Source organism: Rosa chinensis, chromosome 6, assembly GCF_002994745.2.
Source record: "Rosa chinensis cultivar Old Blush chromosome 6, RchiOBHm-V2, whole genome shotgun sequence".
NCBI classification, from domain to species: Eukaryota; Viridiplantae; Streptophyta; class Magnoliopsida; order Rosales; family Rosaceae; genus Rosa; species Rosa chinensis.
This window is the reverse complement of record NC_037093.1, coordinates 25,317,289-25,339,152: the sequence shown is the minus strand read 5'-3', so window position 1 is coordinate 25,339,152 and position 21,864 is coordinate 25,317,289. Positions and strand designations below refer to the sequence as shown.

Below are 21,864 nucleotides of genomic sequence, written 5' to 3'. Positions count from 1 at the left end.
CATTCTAATGGTCTAAAAATTTAGATCATGGTCTATTTTATACCTTGAAGATTGCAGATGGCCTAAGAAGTTTTGATTTTTTAGTTTTAAGAGTTAGCACATTGTAGTTATTCACTTATCAAGATGGAATGAATTTAATGTATTAAATTAGTTGACTAGCTTTAGATTCAAAGTATCTATATATTTAACCAAAAATGATGATCACGCGGATACTAGGTTATTGAAAATTTTGTGGTCATCCACCCTTGGATTTAATTTGAAGGGTTGATATTAAAACATTTACTATTCATTTTTAAAATCTCAACTTTTAATATTAAATTGAAGAGTGCATGATCACAAAGTCCTTGGTCACTTGGTGACCGTCTAAACAATACTCATTTAACCAATTAAGAATTCATTGAATTATAGTTGATATAAATATTCAATTTATTATTTAACTTATTTAAAATAAGTGCATTGAATCAAATACTACTCATAATTACAATCCTCTATTGGTTAAATTTTGCAATTGATGAATTTGACTTTTCATGGACGTTCAAATATTTAATAATTAATGAATACTAAAAATGCATGATTACATTAAAAATACCTAACTATAAATAACAAAGAACTAGATCCAAATAATCTCTACATCGAACCATATAAGAATTCCTTCATTTCTACCAAAGTCCAAAACTATAAGCTAAAATGGCTTTGTTTATTGGAAAGGTAGTGCTACTCATGCTAGTTCTATCATTGACAGTAATGACAATTTCTGGTGAAGATATTGGACGCAAGACAAGGCATATCAAAATCTTAAATGATTTGGATGGAAACTTTCCCCTGACTGTTCATTGTAAATCTGCTGATGATGATATTGGTGAGAAAACCCTCCGCCATGGTGCTGTATATGAGTTCAGTTTTCAACCTAAGGTCATTCCGAGGACTACACTGTTCTTTTGCAGTTTTCAGTGGAATAGTATACTTCACCATTTTAATGTGTATTATGAGGGAGTTGATTGCAGTGAGTGTTGGTATACTGTAAAGAACGACGGCAAAAATTTATGCAGATATGACTTTGCCGTTGGCCAATATGACTTATGCTATGTCTGGAATGACTAACATGTATCATTCTCATGAATTAAAATAATAATAATAATAAAAATAATAATAATGCTTTGTTTTATTGTTGTTGGAGGCTAATTACTTGATAAAATCAATGGTCTAAAAATCGCTAGATGAAAGTCACAAAGCGAGCAAGGGCCTAGGCACCTAGCGTCTATGTGCCTAGGTTGATTATTATTTTATTTTAATTTAATTATACAACATATAAATAAGAATGGAATAATATTAGCTCATTTACAAACCCAAATTTAAAAACAATTGGATTCTCTGCTTTAATTTTTTGCGCTATAATTTACTAGAGTTTTCATGAGGGCTACCATATCACCAAACTCAAATAGAATGGCTAAATTGAAGTAACCCAAAAATCTACTTTTAAGACCAAAACAGCAAAGCTTCTAACCCATCATCTCTTATTCTTCCTCACTGCTTTCTACACGCTACAATGGCTAAAGCAAGTTTGCACTCCAATTCATGAACAAACCTAAAACTATAATTAATTAAGCAACACCTAGATACAATTAACCAAATAAATCAAAATCTAAATAAAATAATTGAAAACAAATCAGATTTGATCATTTACTGATCGATAAGTGTTGATTTCAATATGGGTTATTCAAACATCAACGTCTGAGTTTCTTTAAAGGCACATCTCTTCTAGATGACTAAGAGCGATCGTGAAGCTTATTTGGATCTTTGACTTGGAAGTTTGATAGTCGGCTCAAAGAGGAGGTGGGGTACCTCTAGAAAACCCTCAAATACCTAAGTCAGTATTTATTTTAGTTGAGTGTAGTAGAAAGAATTAGAATGAGATGTCATACCTGGTCATCTTGCCCCTTGTTTATAGGTGCATTACGGCTTGGGCTGCAAGTAAACTTGCATGATAAGTCGCCAGTGACTTGGGCGGTAAATCACGATTAATATTGTACTTATTCCTGTAACTATCACCATTTATGGCTAGAATTACTATTGTAATGATTGTCGTACTTACTGTTATAATCATTTTCACATTTATATTTGTCTTAATTGCAGGGCTAAAATATATAACCAACCCACAGTCCTTTGGCACATAATATAAATGAGTAAGGCGATAATGGATCATCTTGCCTAATTCCCCCCCCCCCCCTCGATGGCCTGATATAACCTTAAACTTCCCTATCAACAGAAAAGAATAGCTGACAGTTTGGATACTAGCCATAATCAGTTCAACCCACTCAGCTGCAAAACCTAACTTCAAGAGCATAGCTTGTACAAAAAGCTACTTCAATCTATCATATGAGTGAGAAATGTCCATCACCCCCTCTTCTATTATTGTGTAAATAATGAGCCAGTTTAGTTGCCACCAAAGTGTTTCCAGAAATTCAGAAATCAACTTATAAGGGACAAACACACTCTGCAGCAGAGAGATAATATCTCTCAATATCTTGTTTAGCATATTGGCCAAAAGTTTCAAACATATTCTATACAATACATTGCACAAGTTTATAGGTCGTATATCTATTATAAGTTATGGGTATTTTACCTTTGGGATAAGTGTAATATGCGTGTAATTTACCTCTCCGATCAAGATTCCCGAAGAGAGAAAATACCCCACTGCTGTCCACACATCTAACCCAACTGTATTCCAATATTTTTGAAAAAAAAGGGTAACATGCCATTAGGCCCCGACATCTTGGATATCCACATGAAATAAGGCTGCCTTGATTTCATCATATAAGTATGATGTCATTAAGAGCTGATTCATAGAAGCAGTGACTTTTGACGGTATTGTATTAAGGATAAACTCCATAGCTTGTGTATTAACACCCTTACTATTTGTTAATGTTGAGAACTAGAGTCTCTCCTTAACGTGAGAGAGAGAGAGAGAGAGAGAGAGATGAGAAGTATAGTGGTTCATCTTCCACTTTGGGGATGACTACATCCACTTGAAATATTTGACTATATGTGTTTGGGCCTTGCTACCCAAGTGGATTATATTAGTAATGGGATAGATTTTAAGTGGGAGGAGGGATCCCTTTTATAAGTAAAGGAGCCACTCTCTTTTACATGTTTTTCAATGTGGGACACAAAAGTTTTTATTCTAGTGTAGAAAGCTCATCATTGAGGCATCTTGGCAAGGCCGAGAACGTGGCTTCTAGGCGAGGTCTTGGCCGTCTCCGACTACCACGGGGTAGCTTAGATGTTGGGCTACCGGATGCATGTCGCAGTTGGGTCCCACAATGGCTTGTGGGGCCCTTAAGAGGGTGTTATTTATGCTTGGTGACATAGTTATACTATAAGTATATACAAGTCCCTGAAGTCCCCAAGTAAGAGAAGTTTCTTGGTTAAGGAGTTATAAATGTCATCAAGCATAAGTGACGTTCAGGCAGCACCTCGCTTGTATAAGTCCCTGAACTCCGTAAGCAAGAAGGAACTCTTCAACCTTGTAAGGTCAATACCGGGAGGGGAGGATGCTCTCAAATCACATAAAGTACCTGGAAAATAAAGCTAGAAGCATGTGCATGTAGACTTGATGATGTACATATTTGAGTTGTGCCATGTATTGTTATGTATGTCATGAATGTACTAGGTACATGAGACATGATGATGTATATATGTAAATAATGTCAAATGTGTTTGACTATGACAGTTGGGTCGAAAATGCACATGGTTGTGGGAGCATAATAAGAATGAGCATATGCAGTACATATGATGCGTAAATGCATGATGCGCACAAGAAAATGAATGATGTCCAGTGGATGAGATCCATCGCTCACATGGAAGTGAACGAGGTCAAGTGACTGAAAACTCTCATTTACGTGGGAGTAAATAAGGGTAAGTTAATGAGGGCTTGAATTAACGCAGATTCTCATTTGCGTGGAAGCAAATTATGGTTTAGTTAATGAGGCTTGAGTTAACGAGGCCGAGTTAAGTAAAGAATAGTGATAAGGGTTACAAAGCTAAACACGATTGTTTAACTTACTTGAATGTGAAAAAAATTCAATTGTTGGAAACAACAAATGGTAAAAGAATTCAGTATTCCATTAATGTGAGTTATGCCAAGGAGACATGAGTGTAAAGCTCGAGAATGTCAAGAAGGCGTGAGCATAACACTTGGGGTGTCAGTGAGGTGTGAAACATGAACATGTAGCTTTAAGATGATATCATAAGGCATGAGCATAACTGTTGCTAATTAAGCTGGGCCGTATGCACGAGTCCCCGAAGTCCCCAATCAAGGATGATTTTCTTGGGGAGTTGATACCAAAGTGTGGCATTGTGTCGTATATCAAGTATAAAGTGCGAGTGAGTCATTCACTTAGGATTTTGTTGGAGCAAACACTTATGCCCTTTCAGATGGGCCCCTGCTAGGCCCTACAGGGAGTTCCTAACTCCCTAGCTATAGACCTCCGTCTGGTTGGAAAATTGTTTGATGAGGAGAGTCTGCGCATGGGCAGTAGGTGTTACGTGGCGAAGCCTAATCTTTATAACCCAAGTGCCCGGGCTTATCTGCAGGATCAATTGCTGCCGTGGACTGTGTTAACTAGTCCTTTACTCTTTTTCGAATGAGTAATTTGACTAGAGAGTCTCGTGGAGACTACTATTGTTAAGGCGTAGCCTTATCGTAAGCAGGTGGTCATGGACCACAGACTCATGGAGTCTAGACTTGTTAGATCTCTTTCCTATAAGGAAAGTTTAATTTATTGTGTGTGAGTTTGTCAAAGTATGGTGTCCGAAGGCAAAATACCCACATAGATAGGACACATGCTTTAGAAAAATTATTTGTATACGAAGAATACATGTAAGTTTTTCTACTTGTACAAACAATAGGCATAGTAAGTAATATCATGTGGATCTTATGACCGTGTAACATGCATAGGAGATAGTGGCAAGTGTAATGGGTGTTCATATAAATTTTAGGAGTAGCGCTTGATGAATAGTACGAAGCATGGTGAACTAGTGATGCTTAACTAAATCATGTTGGTTATGTTCGAGCAAGTGGGGTTGTGTTCGAGCAAGTTGGGTATAGTTGAGCGGGTAGGCCTGCCAAAGATGCTTTAAACTGTGCTTAGGAACCTATTGATAAAAGATGTTTGAATTACATATAAATGCTTGCATTAATTATAGCATTCTCTCCTCATTGAGGACAATCTACACTTTTCACGTCACTAAAGTGCTAGATTTTTATTTTATTTTTGTATTACATCAACAACTGAGAATGACATCTACTAATCTTTTATTAGTCGAACTCACGACCTCACACTTACAAATGAGAGACTTTTATCACTAGATCAAATGATACTGAGATATAAAAGTGCTAGTTAGATAATAAGTTGTAAACTTGATAAATTTGCATATCTGAACAATAAACTGTTGTTATAATGTGAACTAGAAAAAAGAAAACAAAGAAAAAAATGCTCTCTCTTTCTCTCTCACATAGCTCTCCTCTAAGGTTTCTTGGCGCACGGCAGCTTGGTATCTTTATTCTGGGATCCAATTTTGACCTCTTCTGTAGGCTCTCATGAGGGTGGTGATAACTACACTTAACAAAACACGGTGTCATATTAAATTTGTATCGTTTATTTATCATAGAACATGATAACAAATTGTTAAGCTAACTTGTGGAGAATGCTAAACCAAAACCGAACCATTAAGTTGCATATTAACCGTTTAAACCAATAAGAAAAAAAACTAAATCTTAACTTAAAAAATCTTATAAACTTTTTTTTTTTGAGGTGAAGGAGGTCAGACTTTTTGATATAGGAAAAAATAAATGGTACATAGCTCTGAAGCAATGACATCTTGAATGAAACTAGGGACATTAGACCAAGGGAATTCCTGGTTATTAGTAGCAGCATAAGTGCCTATTGCATGTGCAGCTTTATTAGCATCACGTTTAACATGGACTAAACGCATCTGGTGGAGCAAGGCCACTTCATGCTTCAGGTCTTCATAAATTCTTACCTACTCAAATGTATTGCTCATACCTCTTTGACATAGCTGTTATTGTAGAAGGAGACAATCAGTCTCAATAATAACTGGACAAATGGAGTTTGTAGCAATATATGCCGGAGCAGCCTTGCAGGCTAATGGTTCTGCATGTTCTACCGAGAGTAGATGGGATAAATGCCTCCCAGAAGCATACTAGAAACTACCTGCAAAGTGCCTTACTAAAAAAACATTTCAAATGAGACAAGGATTGCAACATTCCAATACGATGACCAAGGCTGGTTATAAAGTTGTTTAATACAAGCTCAGGCTCATAACTGGTTGGATTTCCATGATTCTTCACACACACCAAATAAAGAAACATGAAAAAAAAAAAGATAGTTAACACACACCCTACATTAGTTTTCTAGAGATGAAAAATTAATACTTTGCAAAATTTTAGTCTGTTGGACTCTTTCAGATACAATTATAATCTAACTAAACAACTATGATAAACTAGACTCTAAGAGATTAGCTAGCTGAATCTTCATATCACATCAGATGACGTGGATCTAATTGTCCAAGAGGAGAATATATATAATCCACTGGTAGAATAAAAACCACAGAGAAAAACAATAACAGATCCTTATCTAAATCCAAATCGCAAATCAGAAATTCAAAAGATATCCAGATCCGAATACCAAACATGTATATCAACAGAAGCGAGATCTAACAAGTTACAAACCTTAAGCAAATGAACAGGTCATGCATGACTCGGAGACAAAAACCGATGTTGACTTCTAGCTAGGGGAACTACCCAGACATGAACGATAACCGACTAACAGATTTGACGACAACCAATATGGCTGTGCAACCACGAACTACAATCAAGACTTAGTGGTTGAGATTTTGTTCACCTTCCTCTGCTGCATCATTTGGTGGATGAGTTAACACTCACCGTTGGACGGAGGATGACGAACTGATGATGGCAGTGGAGGGAGGAGAAGAGGCGAGGAAAGAGAGATGACTGATGCCCAAAACTCTTATATCACAATACGAAACCAATGGGCACAATTCTAATCAAAAAAAACTAGTGAGCACAATCGATTGGCGAAGGACGGGTTTATTTTTATTTTAATTATAAAATATTAAAAATAAATATTTAATTCAGTTTGTGTGGACCCGTGCGTGATAAAGCCTCACTAATGGTACTCTTTGCTACGGAGTCCGAATTTGTCTGTGGTTATTTTGTTCCCCAAGCCTCTTATGGGACAGAGGAAGTTGCTATTGTGCTACTATACTCTGATTTTGTTAGGCAACATCATATTTGCTGCTAAAGACTACTGACCATCCCTATTAAGCTTATAAAAGCCACGAAAGGTGTGTAGTGCCCAATACTACTGTCGCCATAGGCCAAATAGCTAGTAGTGAGTCCACCCTTCTTTGAATGATTAACAAAAGCACCATCAATGTTTACTGTCAACCAACCTGAAGGAGGAGTTGACCATTTCGTAACTCTTCCAAAACATGGAGCTCCTTGAATCTTTTGTATTATGGAAAAGAAAGTTACTAAGTCTGGTAGAAGTCATGAGAGCTATATCACACGTTGTGGTAATTTTGTTTTCCCAAACCCTATCATTCATTTCCTTCCAAATTCCCCAAATGAAAATGAGAAGCTATGCAAATAAAGTCTTTGACAACTTCTCAGAACATAACCTGAACCATTCAATAATATCACACTGATCTGAATTTGTATTAAAACATATCCTAGCCAAGTCTGCATTTGAGGATAGAACAGCTCTTGTACAGCTACAATTTCGACTCAAGCATAAATTTGACTCATTCTCCATATTGCATAGAGCACAAATTTGTGAATCCAAGATGACATGTCTTAAAGCTAATCTATCCAAAGTGGGTAGAATATTGTGACATATTTTCTAGCAAGTAACCTTAGCCGTACTAGGGATTTTAACATGCCAAATCTTCTTCTAGAGTCTTTGATTAGATTCAACAGAAGAAGGAAGAGTAAAGTAACTTTTGAAAAAGCAAAACGGTAAACATACCTTTCTTCTCCAAATGCCAAATCCTTCTATCTTCAGGATTTATAACACTCAATGGAATAGAGAGAACAGCCGCAGCATCAGAAGGTGAGAATATAATATGCACCTTGTGTTCGTCCCACTAGCTAGGAAATAGTACCAGTTCATTAATCCGTGATAATAAATCAGGGTTGCTGACAATTAGCTGAGGCTTATGAAGCACGGTACCCAAAATCCAATCCGACCAAATAAAAACCTTATTACTATCTCCAATCTGCCACCTTGAACCCTCCCTCAATAACCTCTAGAAGTGAAAATACTATGCCATAAGTATGAAGGTGAAGCATGTCTTCAGCAGTCCAAAAAGAGCCATTAGGAAAATAACGAGCTTTGAAAAGTCAAGCCACCAAAGAATCCGGATTATCAATCACTCTCCAAGCTTGCTTTGCAAGCATTGATATGTTAATTCTTCCACTCAATAGTTTACCCTACCAATTCTTCAACTTTTCTGCCAATCTCTCCTTGATATATTGAAAAGTAGCACTCTTTTTACGCCCAACATAAGTTGGGAGCCCCAAATACCTCTCATAGGACTCAACAATTTCCACCCCCAATAAATTAGCTACTATAGCTTGCTCATCTACAGAAACATTTTTACTAAAAGCAACAAAACTCTTATTGAAATTCACAACTTGACCTGAAGCTCTTCCATAAACCTCAAGAACTTCTTTAATCTAAAAGCAAGCCTCCGGATTAGCTTGAGCATAAACCATGCTATCATCCGTAAATAACAAATGATTCACTGATGGAGCATTCCTACAAACTACAATTCCTAGCAATAAAATCCCTACTCTACTTCTGTTGTAAAAAAGCAGAGAAACCTTCAGTGCCCAATAAAAACAAGTTAGGTGATAGAGGATCACCCTGTCTCAAGCCTCTAGTAGGAATAACCAAACCCCTGGGTTTCCCTCTAACCAAGAAGGAATAACGCACAGAACTCACGCATGGCATAACTACATCAATCTAAGATTGCTCAAAGCCAAATTTGACCAGAATCTTTCTAAGAAAGTTCCACTTCATCCAATCGTATGCTTTACTGAGAACCAACTTTAAGGCCATGTAACCATCGTGCCCTTCTCTTTTGTTATGAACATAATGTGCAACTTCGTTAGCTACCAATATATTATCAGTAATTAATCGGCCAGGGACAAGTGCACTCTGAAAAGGAGATATAATGGTAGGAAGGATAGTTTTCAACCTGTTAGCTATGACCTTGGAGCACAACTTATATATAACATTACAGAGGGTAATGGGGCGCAGATCAGCCATATTTTCAGGATTCTGTACCTTAGGTATAAGGCAGATATGTGTGAAGTTGATCTGCTTAAGCAGCAAACCTGTATGTAAAAAACTCTAGACAACTGTGGTCACATCTTTCCTAATTGTATCCCAATAGTGTTGAAAAATCAAGGGCAACATTCCATCTGAACTTGGGGATTTTGTAGGATACATTTTAAAAAGAGCACAGCGCCCTTCATTTTCAGTATACTGAGCACACAAAAGCAAGTTCATATCACTAGTAACAGATGGTTGAATAGCTGCTAGAGTAATCTCCACTGCCTCAGTATCAACGGCAGTAGCAGTAAACATCTTAGAAAAATAGCTTGACACCACCTCTTCCATACCATCATCATCACCATCATGCCACTGCCCTGAAGCATCAAACAACACCAAAAGGTTATTTTTCCTCTTCCGTTTAGCTGCTTTCCTGTGAAAAAAATCCCAATTGCAATCTCCTTCTTAACCATGTTACTTTAGCCCGTTGCTTCCAGAAAGCTTCTTCTTATGATAACAAGGTTTGAAGCTTCACCATCAAATCCTTCTTTTTAATATGAATTGCCATTGACATAGGCTCATCCATTAACACTCCAGATTACCTCTTACCTCCATCATCTGTTGTTGATGCAAACGAAAGGTTTCCTACTGCCATTTTTCTAATGCACCTCTTGTTTTCGTAATCTTCCTAGTCAAGCAATACATAGGAGCACCAAGAAACTCAATTTGCCAATTGTCTGACACAAGAAGGACACACTCCTGATGCTGAAGCCAGAAGGACTCAAACTAAAACGATGATGTCTTGGACACTTCGGCAGAGGAATAGAACTAGCTTGAAGCAGAATTAGGATATGATCAGAATCACTTGGAGGAAGGTGTTTGACTCTTGCATACCCGAAAATATCACTCCAAGAATTTGTACCAATTGCCCTATCAAGCCGTAATTAAGTCTCAGAGTTCGATCATGTCATCTTAGAATCGTGAAACCCCAAATCCTAGTGATCGCCACAACCCAAAGCTTCCCTGAACCCCTTCACCCGTCGTTCTGGATGTAGTGGACCATTGAATTTCTCACTTATTGAGAATCTCGTTGAAATCCCCAATGATAACCCACGAGAGAGAGTCCATATCACACAAATCCTTCAGTAACAACTAAGACCAATCACCCTCAGACGTCCGAGTGTAACCGTAAAAACCAGTTAATCTCCATCGAAGCTCACCTGGACCAGCCCCTAGTTCCACATCAATATGGTGATGTGACGAAGTTCTCACCTACAAGTTCATGTCGTCCGTCCAAAATATCCCTAAACCACTAGATTGACCAACACTCAACACTTCTTTGTAATTCGCAAATCCCAACGCACTGTGGAGTTCTTTGAAATCCCTGAGTTGACTGATTTTGGTTTCATAAAGGAAAACAATTTGAGGATGATTTTGGGCTTTCAGATCTCTCAAAGCCCTAGTTGTAGTGTCATTGCAGATGCCTCTGCAATTCCAATTGAGAATTTCCATGTTCATGGTAATCAAAAATCACCTTCTAGAAACCTAGAAAGCAAACCCTAGCATAGCAGAGCACGGCTAGGTTTTTGTATATCCATTTAGGTCTTGACATCAAAGAAGTGGACATGAGTAACAAAAGAAAAAAAGTTGCAAAGAAGTGGACGGGAGAGAGAAGTAACCTGAAAAATCTTATAAACTTAGTGTAACGGAAGAAGCACACATAAATCTTATATAGTCGGAGAATCTTTGTGATGCCCCGGAAATTCGTATTTATTTTCCCAGGATTTTCCGAAATTTAAATTGTGGGTATCGGACGGTTTCGTGGCTCGTGGACGGAGCGGAAGTTTTTCGGACGAATTTTTATTCATAAAGTGTGAAATTAGGGGGGGGTTTCAAGGTTGACTTTTGATACGTTGAGATTCTCTGAAAACTTCCTTCACGAAAGTTGTAGAGCGCGTCGATACGAGTTTGTGGACATGCGGAACGCGAATCGGAGTTCGTATGAAGAAGTTATGGGCTTCGGAAAAACTTTCCATTTTGGTATAAAAGGACGAAATTTTCCGGAAATTGCAGAGAAGGCCAGATTTCCAAAAACGGAAACCCAGCCCTCTCCCGAGCCCGCGCGCAGCCTCCACTTCGTCGGCGTCGTTCTCGCTCCTCTGACCACCGTTTGCTTCGATTCAAAAGTGGGTTTTGCTCGCCTCAATCCCCTCTCGAGGTCTGTGGAAGGATTGAAGAGAGATTCGAGCTGTGGAGGGAGTTACATCGACTGGAAGTGGCCGCTTCAGGGATGAAATCGCCTTGATCGGAGTCGGAGATTCCAGCCACCTTTGCCGGTGATTCTTGAGGGCTTTTGGAGCTTGGAGGACGTTGATGCTTCCCACAAGGTGGCTTGCATCGATTCAACTCGTGGAGGTCGAATTTTGGAATTCAAATTCTAGGGTTTCAATCGAGCTATTTTGTTCTAAGGTAAAATTCGATCGATTGGTTCATATTTGGACTTTGGTGTAGTTATGAAAGTTTAAATTGGAGTTGAGATGAAGAACTTTGGTGTTTGGAGTTTTGTCAAATTCCGACTTTGGTCCGGCGGCGGTGCCGCCACTGTGGTGGTGTTTTCCGGCGGTTTCCGGCCACCTCAGGGATGGTTTCTGTTCCTGAGTTCGATCTACTCGTCGATACGAGCATTTCAATATATTGTTTGTAATTTTTGGAGATCGTATGAGCATGTTAGGGTTTTTACGGTTTCGGACCGTTCGATGTTTCGATCCGTGAGGATCCGACTATCCGATCGACTTGTGGTTTTGGCATATCGATCGTAGATGTATTCTGGAGACATTGGGTGGTCTCGGATGTGGTTTCGCCTCAATTGGTGTCACTTTGGGGATTTTAGTTCAAAACAGGGGTTTCAGACTTAAATCGTTTATGAATTGTTACTAAGTGGAAACCGATTGTGATTAGGTACTTGATGAGGTATCCTTGAACGGTTGTTTTGTGGTGTAGCTGCCTTGTTATGTATTGAAGATGCAGCAGGAGTTTCGAGGTGAGTAATCTCACAAGGTTCATTATGAACGGAATTACCATTATTGTTTTGGTGTTAATTATTTAACTGCAAACTATAGTTGGTATTAGTAGACATTCCTGAACGAATGACTACGTGTATATATATATATATATATTTACGTGATATATATATATATATATATTCTTGTGGATGATGTGTGATGAATAATATGCATGATTGGTTCATATTATTGTTGAATGGGACTTTTCATAGAAACAATATTGTGGAAAAAGATGTTTTCTATTGTTTGAAAAGTATTGAGTTTGATGTTATATTTTGGAGTCAAGCGTGACTCATTTTAAATGTATTGGTCCTTGTACCAAGGGTCACAGATGGTGAGCAGGGATGGGGAAAGCAGGAACTAGATAGTCGTAACGTTTTTAGGTCAGGTGTGACTTACTTAACATTGACTTGAGACCAGACGGCGTCTGAAAAGCATGGGTCGCAGATGGTGACCAACGGTTGGTTCTAAGACCAGACGGGGTATGAAAACCAAGAGTCATAGATGGTGATAGGTTGCAGATGGTGACCAATGATTTATCTGTGTTATGAGCCTAGTTACCATATTGTCTTTGAGTTATGAAATTAACTATGAATATATATATATGGTATTAGTGGCATTTCTGAGTGAATGATTATGTGTGTACATATATATATTATGGGATATATATATATATATACACACATATGTATTCATGTCTTGGTGGCATTTCTGAGTGAATGATTATGTGCATACATATATATATATTATGGGATATATATATATATATATATATACATATGTATTCATGTATTGGTGGCATTTTTGAGTGAATGACTATGTGTGTACATATATATATATATATATATATTATGGGATATATATATATATATATATACACACACACATACGTATTCATGTATTAGTGGCTTCGTGGTGAATCTGTGTTGATGTGTTGTGTGCCTAGGTTAGACTGATTTGTTGTTGGTACATCATGAGGGGTAGCGGGGAGCTATCTGATGCTCATGAGTACGTGTTTTTAAAAGAGAGTTTCGGGGATTCTTTCTTTTAAATGTCCTGGGAGGACTTGTTTATCATATTTAATTGTCAGAGTTTCAATTATTATGATTTTGTCACGGGGTGACTTGTGTTGATTTGGGAATGTGTTTTAAAAGAGAGTTTTGGGGATTCTTTCTTTTAAATGTCCTGGGAGGACTTGTTTATCATATTTAATTGTCAGAGTTTCAATTATCATGATTTTGTCACGGGGTGACTTGTGTTGATTTGGGAATGTGTTTTAAAAGGGAGTTTCAGGGATTCTTTCTTTTAAATGTCCTGGGAGGACTTGTGTATCATATTTAATTGTCAGAGTTTCAATTAATATGACTTTGTCACTTTGTCATGGGGTGACTTGTATTCGTTTCTTTTTGGAAAAGAATGTACTGTTTTGGGAAAACAGGGTGTGTGTTTCTTTTTACGAGTTGATGGGTTTTCTCGTTAGGCGAGTTGTGCGGGCTTTTATCCCGTAATTTTGGTGTGAGTTGTTTTGAGTTACTCATACGGGCTTGCAAAAGCTTACCGGGTTTGTTGTGTGGCAACCCGATATACCATTCCAACGGTGTAGGGGTTATTTCTGCAGGTCAGGTTGATCATGGCTGACGCTGAGGTAGCGTGCTTGCAGCTTAACGGTAATAAGTCAATTTTGTGACCTTACCGTTATAAAGACTTCCGCTTGTAGTGAGCTCTGAGGAGTATTTACGTTTTATCTTGTTGTTGACAATTTAATTCGTAAACTCGTGTGTTATGTGACTCTGTGGAGCGAGTCAATATTGAAATTGTGGGTTCAGGGCATCAATATGTACTTGGGTTAAGAGGGAATAAGTTTCGAAGTATTTTGTATTGATGGCTGAACATTTCACGCATATATAATTATGGGGTTATATATCGATTTTATTGTGTATAAAATCAGGGGCGTGACAATCTTTGCTTTGTTTTTTATTTTATTTTTATACATTTGAGAGTTAAGGTTGTTTTTGTGAAAATTGAGAAAGGGGAATTAGAGAAATGAATTAGGGTTTCTAGTATATATTAGAAAAAGAAATTCAAACTTATAACAATACTTTTATGTTAATGGTTCTTATCGTCTTAATTGATTAACACTAAACCAAATCATTAAAATTCAAGTTCTTAATGTGGTGACCATATGTAGAACCAAACCAATAAACCTTACACTACTATATCCTTATAATTTTATTCGTGTTGACGTGTTTTGTTGCCATTTTTCCAGATCTAGACTGACATATGCACGTTGGTTATCCCTAGCACCAAGAGGTTTTGTCCTCATTCTCTTTGCAAGTGTTGTGCTTGGTGGGGCGCTTCAGGCAATTTAGACTGGTTTTCTCGACGGCGGTTCTCTGTTAGGCAACTGAACGCTACTATATGGCTTATGGGGGGTTCTTCAGTTTCTTTGGATGACAACGATCCAACGGATCACGGCTGAAAATTGTACGAGCAGTTGAAGGTTTGTTTGCTAGTAGTGATGACGGTATTTGTGGTTTTTCTGCTGGTATCAATGGTTATCGCTGACAATGATTGTTTGTGTCAGCACTGGTTTAGGCTTTCTTCTACTATTGGCTTGATTGAGGTAATTATCTTTGTTCCTGTGATTGATCACGACAGCAAAAGTCAGAGATTGACAACATCAAGTTTGCCGGTACGTATTGAAAGTAAGCCTGATACCCTAAAGCAAGCCTCACCTTCTACAAAAATTAAAAATAAAACAAACAAAGAAACTACATAACCCTAGATCTTTCAGGCTCTCAGCACAGATTGCTAGCTAATGCTGGCAGCTGCGATTTGATGACAAATATATGTAGGAGGTTTTGTATTTTCATGATTACATTGGTACAAGGATCAATAAATTTCAGATTGTAAACTCTATCTGATCTAATGGAAATTCTTTTTTTTTTTTTTAAGAAAAAATATTGGCTGTGTTTGATAGAGTTGTTGATAAAGTAATCTAAAGTTCGCATCCAAAACCAATTGGCTATGGATGGAGTGGCTCAAACCCTTATAAACCCACAGGCAATGTCTCATTTTTCCCATGTGGGATGTATATATTCTCAACATTGAGAATATATACATTGTTGAGAATATATACATCCCACATGGGTTCATCTATTTTATTCTCAACATTGAGAATATATACATCCTATATGGGAAAAATAGGACCTTGCCTATGGGTTTATAAAGGTTTGGGCCACTTCATCCATTGCCAATTGGTTTTGGATGCGAACCCCAAATTACTTCATCGTGGTATCAAAGCGGGTTATCCCATGTGTGCATGCCTTGCGGCCACAAGGACTCCACGTCACCCAAAGTTATCCACGTGTATGGCTTGAAAATTCGTCACACGTGCAGGGGCGTGTTGAGAATATATACATCCTACATGGGAAAAATAGGACCTTACCTAAGAGTTTATAAGGGTTTGGGCCACTCCATCCATTGCCAATTGGTTTTAGATGTGAACCCCAGATTACTTTATCAGTGTGTGCTGGATTTAAAGCAAATATCTTTGAGTAATAGGATGTCAATTAGCTAATCATGTTGTTCATCAACAAATGTAGAGTCTTATTAGCTAAACAGCATATCAGTGATGCTTTCATTTATGAAACCTCTTTCTAATGCCTCTCTCCAACCCGTATCTACTTCACACTTTGAATTCTGAAATAAACAAATTACGCGTACAAAAAATCATATGATATTTAAAAAGAAATTAATAAAATGTAATCAATAACAAAACAAGATCTCTTCTATATACATTACCTTTTGCACAACTCCTATAAAACCACATGATATTTTTGAACTGATCGATGTTGGTTATACCCAATTACACCAACGTATACTAAATTTGACCATATTTTCATCACTACTTTATCAAGCACGTACATAATTAATCAGAAGCTTCCCAATTAGTTAAATCAATTTATAAACAACACATACGGATTACAACTAAAGAGCTACTGATAACTTAAACAAGGTACCACATGATGCTTCCAAAAGTGGTTTTCCTACTAATATTATTGACTACAAGTGCACCCACACCGCCAATATAAGAAGCATAATTGATAGCCATGAAGAATTATTGTCAGCAGTGTCAATATAGGCATTACTTCGGTGAGGTGTCAGATTTCTAGGAGGGAATGGGGGTGAGCAAAACTCAAACTCTTTGTTATCCGGCTCTAGAAAGATTATTTAGTACATATATAGGGTATAAGTGCCCTTTTTGGAAGTGCTTGGATTGCATTCTTTCTCAGCTCTACTTCCTGCTTAGTCTCCGAGTATGTCAATTCAGTACTGACTCTCATCTTGCATTAGTTTTCCTCTTTCTGTCTACGGACCATTTTGCACTTCTTCTAATACTGTTTTGCTCTATTTGATGTGAACGCAATTGGCATATATGGAATAATCAGGCTACTTGTATTGCACATATGTCTTTTCAGGCTATGGCTTGGTTCGCTACATTTAAGCGGGTTCAGGTTAGTTTGACTAGTCCTAAGATTAAACGTTCTCCTCGAGAAAAACCTTCAGACCCAGACTGGTTGAAGAGTCATATGAATGGAGCTTTCAACGGAAATACACAATGTGGTGGTGTGTAGGTGTGGTGGTGTGTGATGATGATAGCTCTTTAATTAGTTGGTTGTGCTTTTCAGTTTTTCTTGAATGTAAATGGTCGGGAACATGTTGAAGACTTCAAGCTTTTCATCCCGGCTACCACCACTCTTGAATACCACCTCCTTACCATAACCACAACATTTAGTTAAACCACCCATTTCCAACATCAAGAAAACTTAGTTACCATCAACTGAATTATTACAAACTTTGGTTGAATTCCACTGTTTGTTGATACTTACATACTTGTTTGGGCTGCTGCACAACGTACAAGACCTGCATGCGCATTGCTATCAGAGTTCAGCCATAAGCCTTTGTTGTTGAACCAATCGGCCAACGGGTCTGCGTTTTAAGTTGGATGAAGTAATGGCAGTAAAAACTTAAACATAAAACAGCAATAACTGCTCCGAACTTTACTGTCATGTATAACTGGGAATCTGTCTCTATATTGATGAGTGCCATACTAACTGGTTGAGTAATCAAGCTATGGAGTCAGAAATAGCAGCAAACCAAACGAGCAAGGGAAAATGTGAACATATAAAAGTGAACAACTTTGTTAAATTGTTAGAAACCAATCCTCCCAGACAACTTCAGTACTATATATGGACTCTAGCTAGCAAAGCAAGTGACCTTGTTACAATGTATGTAATGACCTTGTTAGAGCTAAATAATTCAGAAGATTCAAATCTTGTATGTATATAACCACTTAATCAATTGTGTATAATCATAACCAAAATATTAATACGCCAACTAATTATCAAATGCAAAATTGAGAAGAAAGACAAAAAAATGTATTAGTCTCTAGGCTTGACAGGGTAGTCTCTGGTGAAGCAAGCATAACAGAAGTTATGATATTGCTTTCCCAACAACTTCTTCAAGCTATCAAGTCGCAGATAAGCGAGTGAATCCAGTCCCATAGCCTCCCTCATCTCCTCAACTTTCATCTTATTTGAAATCAACTCCTCAGCACTTGGGGTGTCCACTCCATAATAACATGAACCTATAATCGGGGGGCTTGCGATCCTCAAGTGAACTTCCTTAGCACCTGCCTCCTTCAACAACCGAACAATTTTTGAAGACGTAGTTCCTCTCACAATCGAGTCATCCACAACCACAATCCTCTTACCCTCCAACACAGCCCGGACTGGAGAGAGCTTAAGCTTCACCCCAAAGTCCCTAATCTTCTGGGATGGCTCAATGAAGGTCCTCCCAACATAATGAGACCTAATTAAACCCTGCTGGAAAGGCACACCAGCTTTGGCAGCATAACCAAGTGCAGCCACCACACCTGAATCGGGCACTGCTATCACAACATCACACTCAGCCGGGGATTCCGTTGCAAGAATCTCCCCAATTGCAAACCGGGTTTCATAAACAGAACGCCCAAAAACAACAGAATTCGGCTGAGAAAAGTATATGTGCTCAAAGATACATTGTTTTGGTTGAGGACAAAACCAAAGGCATTGTGATAGAACCCCCTCTTTATCTACCACCAAAACTTCTCCGGGACACACCTCTCTCTCAAATGTTGCTTCAATCAAATCAAGCGCGCAGGTCTCAGAAGCAAACACAACAGCACCATTGCTCCTCCTCCCCATAACCAAAGGCCGAAACCCGTGAGGGTCTCGAACCGCAACAAGCTTATCTTCAGTCACAAACACCATAGAATATGCACCCTCAAGCTGCTCACACGCCTCAACGATCCTCAATAGGAAAGGTCTGTCCTTCGAATTTGCAATAAGGTGAAGAACAACCTCGGTATCCGAACTGGTATTAAAGATGGAACCATTCTCTTCAAGCATGGCTCTTAGGGCACGATAATTTACAAAATTACCATTGTGGGCAACCCCAACAGATCCAAACCTATACCCTGCAACAAATGGCTGGACATTTTTCAACATAGAGGAACCTGCAGTGGAGTACCTGACATGTCCAATAGCCAAGTCACCTGGCAACTGGTCGAGTTTTGACTGGTCGAAGACCTCGGAGACGAGCCCCATGCCGGTTATGGTTTGAAGGACGCTGTCTTTAACACAGACTATCCCTGCCCCTTCTTGACCGCGATGTTGGAGCGCGTGGAGGGCTAAATAGCAAAGATGAGACGCTTCGGGGTCGCCGTAGATGCCAACCACGCCGCACTCCTCTCGAGGCTTTTCATCATCGTAGTCGACAGAGATGTCATCTGGGTATTCTTTGTCTGCAGACAAAATGTGGGAAATTGGGTTTTTGGAGTGAACAATAAAGGAGGTGTTGTGGGCACGTGAGAGGGAGTGAGAAACAGCAAGAGTGATTTTGAGGAAAGGCGGTTTAGGGTTTAGGGTTTTGGGGCAGCAAAAGAGAGGGGTTAGGGTTGGGTGAAGAGGGGTGTGTCTGATGGAGTGCGAGGAAGAGATGAGTGAGGGTTTAATTGCAGCCATGGGAGAGTTTAAGAGAAGCTTTGTTTAGGCAGCTAGGGTAAAAGTAAGTAGTGATCGAACGAGCGAAGGGCCAGAGAACGAATAAGGATGGTATCCTTGTCACAAAAATACCAGCACAGACAATTTTTTGCTAAATTTTCTAATTTCACCCTTTTTGAATACTGAAATTTCGTTGGTGCATTCTCATATATTACTCGGGATTGCATTCTCATATTCCCAGAAACTTAGATGAGAGTTAAGATTTGTATCCCAAAGGCTGGCCGTCATAGAGAAGGATTGCGTACGTGGTTTTAATTTTATTATTTTTATTACATGTACAACAATCAGTCGACAACTCTTTACACTGTTTTCAGGGTCCAACGTATCCCCAATTCATGTGGATCTGTGACTTCTATATATAGTAGTTTTACCAATCATGATCTCGTCTTGCTAATCAGGTTTGTATCTATTGCATTATCCCTAAAAAGAAAAATATAGCTTTCTTAAATTCAACGGTACTGGTCGATCAATTAAACCTCTTGGTAAAGTTCAAGGTGATCTCGTTCTGCTAACAAAACTCTAATGTTAAAAAAAAAAAAAAATTAGTTTTGTATCTGTTTTGTTGTTCCCTAAAAGGAATATCCCACGGTATTTTTTTAAATTAGAAATAGCTTTCCCAAATCCACGGTATTAATTGATCCATTAAACCTCTCGGTAGTCAATTATATTTCTTCATTTTTCATTTTCAATCTATCTAATTGACTACCGATTTGTTTCAGCCTTGTTATTGACTATAAAAGGCTAAAACAAGTTTATAAGCTTCACTTTCGGCTGGAATCGAGTCATTCTAAATAAAGAGATCTCAATAAAAGGGCGACAAATGTAAGAGACGGAGATTACAACTCAAACCAACCAAGAAGAAGACAAGTGAATGGAATTACAATACAGTCAAACTCAAACTCTTATAAACACAGTTGCAAGATCTCAGTTTTTCAACGTGGAACAAACTGACAAACACTCTCCATTCATATATTATTTACTAGCCGAAGAAATAGCAAAAACTCAATGGCTGCGCATACCATAACTGAATACAATCGTACTCGTACCGCACTTCAAAAAAGCTATTTAGAAGAAATAATAGTACTTGGAACCGTGGTGGTAATGGTAGATTGCTTCACTCGACCTAGGAACCGCGGAGAGAGAATTATTTTTGCAGTAAGGCTTAGTGCAACATAACTACAAAATTATTTTTGCAGTTCCAATTCCTGCAAGCTCACGTGATTTTACTAACTCGTTGTTCTGGCCTTCTGGGTGCTTTGGGCACGTAATAAATCGTTATCATGCAGGCCACTGATTTATTTTAACAACAGTCAAGCATAGAATAGCAAATTTTACATGTTCATATTAATGTCGATCTGTTTCTTTCCCTAGATCATCACTCTCTTTTGATTTGTTTCTTTGGTTCTAAAAGTGAACAAAGATTGCATGGTTTGGAGATAATCAAGCTATCAGTTCCCAGATGATAGTTTCACCGATGTCGGCTTAATAGGATATTAAATTTGAATAGTTTTATGCTAATCGAGATATTAAATTTGAATAGCTTTATGCTAATCGATCACTGGTAGTGACTGACAACCAAAATTGATATTTCAGCAAGATTCTTGTCCATATCAAAAGTTAGTACAAATTGTTTCAATCGATTGTATGTTTTTGTAAGGCTAGCTAGAGCTCTTTTCTAAATAGTAATGTCACTGTCTCTTATAATTATATTTGACATTGAAAAATTGATGATGGCAATACAAGATATTTTTTTATAGATATTTCATTTCTCAAGGTTGATCTTGCTATGCCATTTGAACATTTATTGTGTAAACTTGAGTTACAGCCCACTTTCTGTACAAGTTTGATCACCGAGATCTGTTTTACATTGTGACATAATATGGTGTTTGATTTAATAAAATAATATATTTCTTGTGTCTCCAACAGGATCCAGGGGGAGGGAGCTCTAAACTACAAAGTGTTTTGAGGTGAAACAAAAATTTGTCTCTCTAGTTACAGGTTTAGGAGATGAAAAGATTTGTTGCCTCCCATAATGTCATCTCATCAAAAAAAAAAGTTATCTATGTATATTGTCATTTTATAAAACATAAAATAAAATAAATAAATAAATAAAAACAAGGTTATAATTTATTTTGAAGACACAAAAGTGGTCACTTATTAAAATTTCTCAAAAATTTTGGTTTTTGTTCTTGTACCGGAGACACGTTACATGGACAAGAATCAATATCCACTGCAGATCGAATATAATGCAATATATGTATATATATATATATATATATATATATATATATATGGTTGTGGTAGGTATTAGTATAT

General features: G+C 37.9%; 1 protein-coding gene across 1 annotated transcript; it reads right to left on the bottom strand.

Moving 5' to 3' along the window:
- Positions 1-17,886: 17,886 nt before the first annotated feature.
- LOC112171114 (amidophosphoribosyltransferase, chloroplastic) lies at positions 17,887-19,509 on the bottom strand. Its single transcript, XM_024308346.1, has one exon. It carries the CDS (start codon positions 19,507-19,509, stop codon positions 17,887-17,889), a length of 1,623 nt encoding a protein of 540 aa, XP_024164114.1.
- Between the last annotated feature and the right edge of the window lie 2,355 nt (positions 19,510-21,864).

Excerpts from the sequence above, each read along its gene's own strand:
- LOC112171114 (XM_024308346.1), bottom strand. The coding sequence starts at position 19,509 with ATGGCTGCAATTAAACCCTCACTCATCTCTTCCTCGCACTCCATCAGA.